This window comes from Bombina bombina, chromosome 4 (genome assembly GCF_027579735.1).
Source record: "Bombina bombina isolate aBomBom1 chromosome 4, aBomBom1.pri, whole genome shotgun sequence".
Taxonomy (NCBI): Eukaryota; Metazoa; Chordata; class Amphibia; order Anura; family Bombinatoridae; genus Bombina; species Bombina bombina.
The window spans coordinates 545,483,193-545,494,619 of NC_069502.1; the positions used below are offsets into that span (position 1 = coordinate 545,483,193).

Below are 11,427 nucleotides of genomic sequence, written 5' to 3' on the forward strand. Positions count from 1 at the left end.
TTGTGGACTCACCATGTCATAGGAAAGAAATAACTTTTTTTTACTGTTCCTGCTGCATGATATAGAAAGGGGGTGCAAGAGGCTATTTGCAGCTTAATCTAAAGTAAGACTTTAAGATGACTAAGGTGTAGACTGTCCCTTTAAAGTTTCTAAAATATTGGTTAGCGGCTCCCATGAATTAGGAAGTTGGCAATCACTGTTCTACACAGGAAAGATTGCCAAGGTTTCTGCTACATTCCTATATCCATTTTGTCACCCTTTGCTCACTGTTTGAGTTCTACAATAAAAGCTGCTTTTTAGCAGGTAAGATGTATTTAAACTCTTATCCGTGCAGATTAATGATACTGTTCCAGGACAGACTGTGCGTAGGAGTCCTTTACCTGTGTAATTATCATGATATAAGGTTTCTGCAAGGTCATACTGTGATTAAAAAATGAGAAAAGAAGTCATTTGAGGGTTGAAAGCATAGCACAGATTTATTTACACCCACGATAAGGAATTTTAAACAATTATAAAAAAAACTAACTTTATTGATACGTTACCTCCTATCTATAATATTCTCCATTTAAGCATATGAATTCAAACAGGTTATTAACAAAATACATTTACATACAGTTTCATATGGTTAGCATTCAATTCATAGCTGCTTGTCCAGAAAATTAAGAAAAGTAACAAAAGTAAAAGGTGTCAAAGCTAAATATAATAATAGGATATTTGAATAATTTTGGTTCAGCGCTCTGTTTGTAATTTTGACAGCTAATTTATTTGTTAAAAGAATCCGAATTTCCTTTCATATCATAACAAAGATCAATCCTTAATCAGTTGAATTCCCTATATTTATTTATTACTTTACAATCTATAAAGCTATTAGTGACTGTTCTTCATATCTTCAAGTATGCTACCTGCAAAGCAAAAAGAGAAAGACGTTATTTTCAGCAAACGTTCTATTACAGGCCATATTATACAGTGACGTTACCTCACATGAAATTATGATGCTCTGTTTACATCAATTTACAAGGGAAATCTTTTATTAAGCTCCTTAAAATAAATGATCCCATAAAGAAAGAACAACATTCTATAAGATTTAATTTATATACAGTCAACAGCTGGCCAAGAGAAATAATAACAAATAAGACAGACATTAAAATACTGTTCATCATTTAGTCCTAAGAACTACAATAACCAGGGTATCTACTCCCTGAAATAAACACACATTAGAGAAAGTCTATAAAGTAGCAATCAGAGTATCACAGACTTAGATCCCGGAAGCAAAAGGACAAACCATTGTTTACCTGTTCACTACTGATTTAATCCAGTGTGATTTTTCCACGTAAAGCTAAATAATAAAAAAAATTTTGTCAAGGGTCAATAGCTTTATTTTATTTAAGGGACAATAACGTCAACATTCAGATTTCATAATTTAAACTCTCTTGGTATTCCTTGTTGAAAAGCATACCTAAGTTCTCAGGGACTACTGGGAGTTAGCTGCTGTCTGATTTATGCACATATATGCCTCTTGTCATTGACTCAAAGTAAACAAGTATTTTACTAGTATATTATTTAAAGGGACGGTCTACTTGAAAAAGTTTATAGTTTAAAAAGATAATACCTTTATTTACCATTCCCCAGTTTTGCTTAACCAATATACCAGGGGCGTATTAAGGCATAGGCCAACAAGGCCGGTGCCTAGGGCAGCAGAATTTTGAGTCCCTAGGGCCACTCTACTGAACTCAGGGCCGGGTGGCTAAATCAACCAATTACTAATGACATAAATGGCTGGCCCGGCTATTGCTATCCTATGGGATTGTATGTGGGTGCGCATGACGTGGTGACAGTGGAGGCGGAGCTCACTTGCGCAGCCTGGCCTGGACTGAGAGGGAATGCGGTATTCTTCTTGGCTCCACCTTGTGATTGTGACTCACACAGACTACACAGTGCAGTGTGCACTACAACGTGACCACTGTGAAACAGCATATGCCTTTCTCCCTTCAATACATCTTCATTAGGCATTAAAATACTTAAACGGATTAGTCACTAAATACTTGTACATTTACTGTTTGTCTATCTGTCATACATGCAAAGAATAAGTATTTATTGCTGAATCTATACAACTATGTGACTTAAAACACAACTGAAAATATGTTGTATGCATTTAATACATTCAGAAACAATACAAGTATATACTTTATTATGATTGTATCATGTGACTTTATCCCCTAGGATACAATTCCTAAACCAATCATAACTACTGTTGTATTTTTTAAGTACTTTTAAAGGCCAGTTTCTATATTCATGACATATTTATCCAAGCAGATATTTTGCTTAAATAACTGTCAATCACCAAAGAAGATGTTTAAGGTTAAACAACTACCTACTGACAAACTATCATACAGTGAAGGATATTTTTTTCTGATATAAACACTTTAATCATCTGACTTGCAAAATAATGTCTTTATATATATATATATGTGTGTGTGTGTGTGTGTGTGTGTGTGTGTGAGACAGGAGTGAATGCAAGCCCTGGTGAACATCTACTTAAAAAGACATTATTTTTTTAATTTTTTACACCCTGCCCCAAAAATATTATGTCTAAAAAAAGGCCTTAAACCTGGGGGGGGGGGGGGCAGCAGAATTTTGAGTGCCTAGGGCAGCACAAAACCTAAATACGCCTCTGCAATATACACATTTTACCTCTGTGATTACATTGTATCCAAGCATCTGTACACTGCCCCCTTATCTCAGGTCTTTTGACACACTTGCTTTTTAGTCAATCTGTACTGACTCATAGATAACGCCACGGGAGTAAGCACATTATCTATATGACACACATGGACTAGCACTGTCTAGCTGTAAAAAAACTGTTACAGTCATATGCATATTTGTAAAATGAGGTTGAATTTCATCCTTTCAGCTACTCAATAACGTGCACATTCAAATTGTCTTCTGTTTTATAAAACATGTAAGGGTCATGTGATGCACAGTAAATTAAACATGATCTAAAATAATTTAAAACATTAATTTTCCAAGTAGATAAAGTAGATATATTATAATAATTTTTAGTATATATTTTTGACAGATTCTCTCACCAGTTCAAACTCTAATTCTCTATAATACCCTTTAACCAGATAACCTGGAGAAGACTTACATGATTTATATTCAGAAAAAATGTATAATAATGCTGCTCTGATTCTGAACTTTTAACATTTTCTAATTTTATAGATCCACTTTGTGAAACCAAAAAATATAATTCTACCCCATACTGAAATGATTTAGCTTCCTTGTATGCAATTTTATGGAATACATGACATGTGAAAGCATATATCAAGTGCATAGTGTTCAGCAGATGTTGATGCATGAAAACAGTTCACGGTTTTCAATATGTAATGAGCTTTGGAGCTGACTGCTGCATTTTTCCAGATAAACATTGTTGTATCAACAACTACCTTCCAGAAGCGTTAATTCCCATTATTGTGCATTCTACCAATTGGAGCTCATATTTAAATGAGCAGCCAGCGCTTATAGACACAGTGTAGCATTTCTTTCACACATGAAATCACTACACTTAGTCCCATAAACTTCCGCTCATGTTTCTATCAAGGGGTCATGATCTCAAGCTGAAGGGTAGTAGATTCAGGAGTAATTAGAGGAAGCACTTCTTTACAGAAAGGGTGATTGATTCATGGAACTTCCACAAGAGGTGGTAATGACAAACAATGTGGGGGTCTTTAAGAATGCCTGGGATAAGGCTATCCTACAAACTAGATACGTTTATACTTTTAGGAAATATTGGGCCAACTGGGCCTATGGCTCTTGTCTGCCATCAAAATCTCTGTTTCTATCATGTAGTGTTCATGTTTTGCTTTAGTGTACTGCTGCTAATTAGGAAGGGATGACCTGAAATCACTAAACTGATTTGGGAAAAAGCTTGTAATATGTGTAAGCTCTGACAGTGCTGTCTGTCACCTGCTGCAATGTGCACGTACGCTGGAACTTTGCTCCCAGTGCCCTATCTAGGTAGCCCTCTGTTGTAGTAAGCTTGCATAATGAACTTCACAAAGGGTTGGGAAAATAATATTATTTTGATTGTATATAGCTGGTAAATCAGAAAGAAAAATGAGAGGTATTTATTATTATTATTATTACAGTTTAGCAAATTGTAACTCCCCCATTTCAATTTATGGTCACTGCCTACAGAAAACTATTATAAGGGGAGGAATTTGCAGTAGCTGATTTAGTTTTATAACAATTTAGTAAGTTTAGACTAATTCTGTCATTAACCGTTTAACATAGTTTAGTAATCACCTCCCCCCATTACGGGGGTGAAATCAGGGGTTTGTGTTACATTACACATTGCTGATCTGCACGATTACTGTTAACACTATTTTTAAGAGTTACAATTTCTGACTGATCTACGGGTTACTTGCAACCAAAAAAAATGAATTACTAATCTCCAGCTTTTCACTTTAATGTAACTGATTAAGTTTTATAACGTCTAGCTCTCTCCTGTCACAGATCAGTCTTTTTAGCCTCAGTTTTGTCTGTCATTAACAGTTTAATACAGATCAGTAATCTCACTCTGCTCCAGTTTAATCCCAGTAATGGCCAATTGTCAGCCACAATAATCTACATGTTACTGACAGCTAATAAAATAGGAAAAAGTGACCTCTGAAAGATCTGCAATGTTGTCCCCATTTTGGCTGTCAGAAGAACACAGAGTCAGTAATTTGCATGCAGCCATCTCACCCTCACATGCAGCACTATGTATACAATGAGGGTCAGAAATTATTGTTCTCAAAAATACTAATCTATATGTGACAGACAAATGGTTAATATGGTTCTGCATGTGACTCATAAGGGATTGAAACTTACCTGTACCTGTCTGGTAATGGGTTGTTATCGTTTTATTTGGGACTGAAAAGGGTTTAATAATAGTATATGTGGTTAATACTGTGGACTTGTAAGAAATTTACAGAAAAGGTGGTTGATTCATGGAAAAGATTTCCAGTGGGGATAGTAAGGACAAATACTATTTTATGCTTTTCAGCATAGATACATAGATTCTGACACCGATAAAGACCAGAAGGCCCACTCAGTCTGCCTATATCTACTTCTAAAGTGTAAGCTTAATTAATTATATCAAGAGTTTTATGCTCATCCCAGGCATTCTTGTGCTCCCTAACAGTATTTGTACTTACCACAGACATTCTTGTGCTCCCTAACAGTATTTGTACTTACCCCAGGCATTCTTGTGCTCCCTAACAGTATTTGTACTTACCCCAGGCATTCTTGTGCTCCCTAACAGTATTTGTACTTACCCCAGGCATTCTTGTGCTCCCTAACAGTATTTGTGCGTACCCCAGGCATTCTTGTGCTCCCTTACAGTATTTGTACTTACCCCAGACATTCTTCTGCTCCCTAACAGTATTTGTACTTACCCCAGGCATTCTTGTGCTCCCTTACAGTATTTGTGCGTACCCCAGGCATTCTTGTGCTCCCTTACAGTATTTGTACTTACCCCAGACATTCTTGTGCTCCCTAACAGTATTTGTACTTACCCCAGGCATTCTTGTGCTCCCTTACAGTATTTGTGCATACCCCAGGCATTCTTGTGCTCCCTTACAGTATTTGTACTTACCCCAGACATTCTTGTGCTCCCTAACAGTATTTGTACTTACCCCAGGCATTCTTGTGCTCCCTAACAGTATTTGTGCGTACCCCAGGCATTCTTGTGCTCCCTTACAGTATTTGTACTTACCCCAGACATTCTTGTGCTCCCTTACAGTATTTGTACTTACCCCAGGCATTCTTGTGCTCCCTTACAGTATTTGTGCGTACCCCAGGCATTCTTGTGCTCCCTTACAGTATTTGTGCTTACCCCAGGCATTCTTGTGCTCGCTTACAGTATTTGCGCTTACCCCAGGCATTCTTGTGCTCCCTAACAGTATTTGTACTTACCCCAGGCATTCTTGTGCTCCCTAACAGTATTTGTACTTACCCCAGGCATTCTTGTGCTCCCTAACAGTATTTGTACTTACCCCAGGCATTCTTGTGCTCCCTAACAGTATTTGTGCGTACCCCAGGCATTCTTGTGCTCCCTTACAGTATTTGTACTTACCCCAGACATTCTTGTGCTCCCTAACAGTATTTGTACTTACCCCAGGCATTCTTGTGCTCCCTTACAGTATTTGTGCGTACCCCAGGCATTCTTGTGCTCCCTTACAGTATTTGTACTTACCCCAGACATTCTTGTGCTCCCTTACAGTATTTGTACTTACCCCAGGCATTCTTGTGCTCCCTTGCAGTATTTGTGCGTACCCCAGGCATTCTTGTGCTCCCTTACAGTATTTGTACTTACCCCAGACATTCTTGTGCTCCCTAACAGTATTTGTACTTACCCCAGGCATTCTTGTGCTCCCTAACAGTATTTGTGCGTACCCCAGGCATTCTTGTGCTCCCTTACAGTATTTGTACTTACCCCAGACATTCTTGTGCTCCCTTACAGTATTTGTACTTACCCCAGGCATTCTTGTGCTCCCTTACAGTATTTGTGCGTACCCCAGGCATTCTTGTGCTCCCTTACAGTATTTGTGCTTACCCCAGGCATTCTTGTGCTCGCTTACAGTATTTGCGCTTACCCCAGGCATTCTTGTGCTCCCTAACAGTATTTGTGCGTACCCCAGGCATTCTTGTGCTCCCTTACAGTATTTGTGCGTACCCCAGGCATTCTTGTGCTCCCTAACAGTATTTGCGCGTACCCCAGGCATTCTAGTGCCTCCTTACAGTATTTGTGCTTACCCCAGGCATTATAGTGCTCCCTTACAGTATTTGTGCTTACCCCAGGCATTATAGTGCTCCCTTACAGTATTTGTGCTTACCCCAGGCATTCTAGTGCCTCCTTACAGTATTTGTGCTTACCCCAGGCATTATAGTGCTCCCTTACAGTATTTATGCTTACCCCAGGCATTATAGTGCTCCCTTACAGTATTTGTGCTTACCCCAAGCATTATAGTGCTCCCTTACAGTATTTGTGCTTACCCCAGGCATTATAGTGCTCCCTTACAGTATTTGTGCATACCCCATGCATTCTTGTGCTCCCTTACAGTATTTGTACTTACCCCAGACATTCTTGTGCTCCCTAACAGTATTTGTACTTACCCCAGGCATTCTTGTGCTCCCTAACAGTATTTGTGCGTACCCCAGGCATTCTTGTGCTCCCTTACAGTATTTGTACTTACCCCAGACATTCTTGTGCTCCCTTACAGTATTTGTACTTACCCCAGGCATTCTTGTGCTCCCTTACAGTATTTGTGCGTACCCCAGGCATTCTTGTGCTCCCTTACAGTATTTGTGCTTACCCCAGGCATTCTTGTGCTCGCTTACAGTATTTGCGCTTACCCCAGGCATTCTTGTGCTCCCTAACAGTATTTGTGCGTACCCCAGGCATTCTTGTGCTCCATTACAGTATTTGTGCGTACCCCAGGCATTCTTGTGCTCCCTAACAGTATTTGCACGTACCCCAGGCATTCTAGTGCCTCCTTACAGTATTTGTGCTTACCCCAGGCATTATAGTGCTCCCTTACAGTATTTGTGCTTACCCCAGGCATTATAGTGCTCCCTTACAATATTTGTGCTTACCCCAGGCATTCTAGTGCCTCCTTACAGTATTTGTGCTTACCCCAGGCATTATAGTGCTCCCTTACAGTATTTGTGCTTACCCCAGGCATTATAGTGCTCCCTTACAGTATTTGTGCTTACCCCAGGCATTATAGTGCTCCCTTACAGTATTTGTGCTTACCCCAGGCATTATAGTGCTCCCTTACAGTATTTGTGCATACCCCATGCATTCTTGTGCTTCCTTACAGTATTTGTGCGTACCCCAGGCATTCTTGTGCTCCCTTACAGTATTTGTGCTTACCCCAGGCATTCTTGTGCTCCCTTACAGTATTTGCGCGTACCCCAGGCATTCTTGTGCTCCCTTACAGTATTTGTACTTACCCCAGGCATTCTTGTGCTCCCTAACAGTATTTGTACTTACCCCAGGCATTCTTGTGCTCCCTTACAGTATTTGTACTTACCCCAGGCATTCTTGTGCTCCCTTACAATATTTGTACTTACCCCAGACATTCTTGTGCTCCCTAACAGTATTTCTGCGTACCCCAGGCTTTCTTGTGCTCCCTTACAGTATTTGTGCGTACCCCAGGCATTCTAGTGCTTCCTTACAGTATTTGTGCTTACCCCAGGCATTATAGTGCTCCCTTACAGTATTTGTGCTTACCCCAGGCATTCTTATGCTCCCTAACAGTATTTGTGCTTACCCCAGGCATTATAGTGCTCCCTTACAGTATTTGTGAATACCCCAGGCATTCTTGTGCTTCCTTACAGTATTAGTGCGTACCCCAGGCATTCTTATGCTCCCTTACAGTATTTGTACTTACCCCAGGCATTCTTGTGCTCCCTAACAGTATTTGTACTTACCCCAGGCATTCTTGTGCTCCCTTAAAGTATTTGTGCTTACCCCAGATATTCTTGTGCTCCCTTACAGTATTTGTGCTTACCCCACTCATTCTTGTGCTCCCTTACAGTATTTGTGCTTATCCCACTCATTCTTGTGCTCCCTTACAGTATTTGCGTGTACCCCAGGCATTATAGTGCTCCCTTACAGTATTTGTGTGTACCCCAGGCATTCTTGTGCTTCCTTACAGTATTTGTGTGTACCCCAGGCATTCTTGTGCTTCCTTACAGTATTTGTGCATACCCCCGGCATTCTTGTGCTCCATTACAGTATTTGTGCATACCCCAGGCATTCTAGTGCTCCCTTACAGTTTTTTTGCTTACCCCAGGCATTCTTATGCTCCCTTACAGTATGTGTGCTTGCTTACCATTACCATTTGAAGTCTGTACCATGAATACATTTTTTTATCCTAAAAAGAATTACTTTCATCATATTATCTCTCTCTCTATTCTCTGCTCTAAGCTACACATATTAAAGGAACAGTTTACTGTAAATTTTTCTCCCCTTTGTTTCCAATGATCCATTTTACCTGCTGAAGTGTATTAATTTGCTAATATCAGCATTTGAAATAGCTGATTTTGCCTGTGGTAACCAAAATAGCTGGTTTTCCCTGTGGTAACCCTACCTATACTCAAAGTTTCTATACTTAAATATAGAAAAACTGTGTAAACAGAAGAAATTACACTCTCGAGGGGGGTAGGAGAGATAGCAATATGATGGTAATGTTCAGTTGTTCTCTCTAAATATTGGACTTTGGTATACAGACAGATAATATAAAGCATGCGTGTGTGTACAGAAAGTGATAAAAACAATATATTTTTACCTGATATATATACCCTATACCAGAGCTTTAGTTATCCCTCCTACTTCCCTTTCCCTCCCAGTAGAACATATAGCCAAGGATAGGAGAAGAAGTAAGACAGTAGGGTAAAAAGGGGCAAACCAGAACTGCCACCAACTAGGAAAGAAAAAAAAAAAAAAAGAAAAAGTGGATTTGTGGACTCTCACTACCAAGAAAGAAAGGAATTTATCATGTAAGAATAAATTAAAGGGACAGTCAAGTCCAAAAAAACCTTTCATGTTTCAAATAGGGCATGTCATTTTTATCACCAATTTTGCTTTGTTCTCTTGGTATTCTTAGTTGAAAGCTAAACCTCGGAGGTTCATATGCTAATTTCTTAGACTTTGAAGGCCGCCTCTAATCTAAATGCATTTTGATAGTTTTTCACCACTAGAGGGCATTAATTCACGTGTTTCATATAGATAACATTGAGCTCAATGCACGTGAATTTGCCATGGAGATAGCTCTGATTGGCTAAAATGCAAGTCTGTCAAAAGAACTGAAATAAGGGGGCAGTCTGCTGAGGCTTAGATACAAGGTAATTACAGAGGTAAAATGTGTATAATTATAACTGTGTTGGTTATGCAAAACTGGGGAATTGGTAATTAAGGAATTATCTATCTTTTAAAACAACAAAAATTCTGGTGTTGACTGTCTCTTTAAGTTTTCTTTCTTAAGGTGGTGAGAGTCCATGAATCATTACTTATGGAAACTAATATCCAACCTGTGAAGTCCACAAAGGAAAATGGGTTGGAACATAAGGAAGACAAGCACCTGTTTAATAGGAACTATGACGTGAAGGACCTTCCTACCAAGAAAATGCCTTCGCCAAGGCAAACACATCAAACTGATAAAAGTTTGTAAAAGTATGCAAAGATGACCAAGTTGCAGCCTTGCAATTTATTCTACCAAAGCCTTATTCTTAAAAGTCCAAGATGTAGAAACAGAACAAGTTGAATGAGCTGTAATTTGTGAAGGTGACAATGGTCCTGCCTCTAAGTAAGCCCTATGAATTGACCCCTTTAACAATGAAGCCTTCTGACCCTTACGTTTACTTGAGAACAGGACAAAAGAGCTAGAGGACTGACGGAAATCCATAGAAGCCTGCAAATAGAATTTCAGTGCCTTAACCACATCCAGAGTATTGTCAGGATTCAGGCTCTCTCTCTCAATTACCTGCCTGTCACATATTTCTATGTTCCTAGTCCAGCCCTCTTTTACTTCATAACCTGCACGCTGACGTTCACAGGTGCTTAGTGATTTTGTTTAGTTGCAAGCTTTCTGAGCCTGTGGGAAGATCATCTTCTTACCCTCAAGGTTTTCCTTCTACGAATTACCTCTAACGCTAAGCTGGTGAATTTCGATTCTCTACTATTTTTCTCTTATAGACTGCTATTGGAAGCAGTGAATCTAACTACCTGCTAGGTGCTCTATAAACGGAGTGAAGACAGGTCTATAGCTATTTGCCAATTACATCTCCTTTTATCATACAAGAACTGTCATACCTCCGGTAAGGACTTGTGAATTTTTCCTATTATACTTCCCTGCGTGAACGAAGTTGTGTTTGCACCATACCTTCTGCATCCTGTGTAACTGTAATTCCGGATCTCTCCGGAAAACTTCTGTCACTACAAAACAGACTATTTGCTCTAACATTCAATTGCCTTTCTGTTCTCCATGCAAAGGAGTGAAGCCTCTCCTCCAGGCTACGTCATTGGTGACTCAGTATACCGGAACGCTCCGGGAAACCTGTTCTGTTTCAATCAAGTATTCAGTTTCCTGTGGTCTCCTGCTGAGTCCCCTGGTTGTCTGTATATCATTAGTAACAAGTTGTTACGTATATCCTGTGACAGACTGAAACACCATTAGCAACAACTTGCTACTTTGTTGCTACCCTACTCTGTGTCTTATGATACAATTCAAATAATGTCACTGCAGGCATTATATGATTACTTCCATAAAGTTAATCTCTTGCCAAGTTATACATTCAAATTGTACCCGTATAAAAGAATCTGCAGCTGTGATCTTAAAGGTATACATACATCAGGATATTTAATTCTGAAGTAATATATAT

At 39.3% G+C, this 11,427-nt stretch overlaps 1 protein-coding gene across 1 annotated transcript in view; it reads right to left on the reverse strand.

Annotated features, from left to right (window-relative positions):
- Window positions 1-449: 449 nt before the first annotated feature.
- The window catches only part of UBE3D (ubiquitin protein ligase E3D), an 875,767-nt gene continuing 864,789 nt past the window's right edge, over window positions 450-11,427 (reverse strand). Inside the window, exon 10 of the mRNA XM_053712029.1 lies at window positions 450-902. Within this exon, the coding sequence (XP_053568004.1) occupies window positions 882-902 (21 nt within the window). The 3' untranslated portion in view covers window positions 450-881. The remainder of the gene's footprint in view (window positions 903-11,427) is intronic.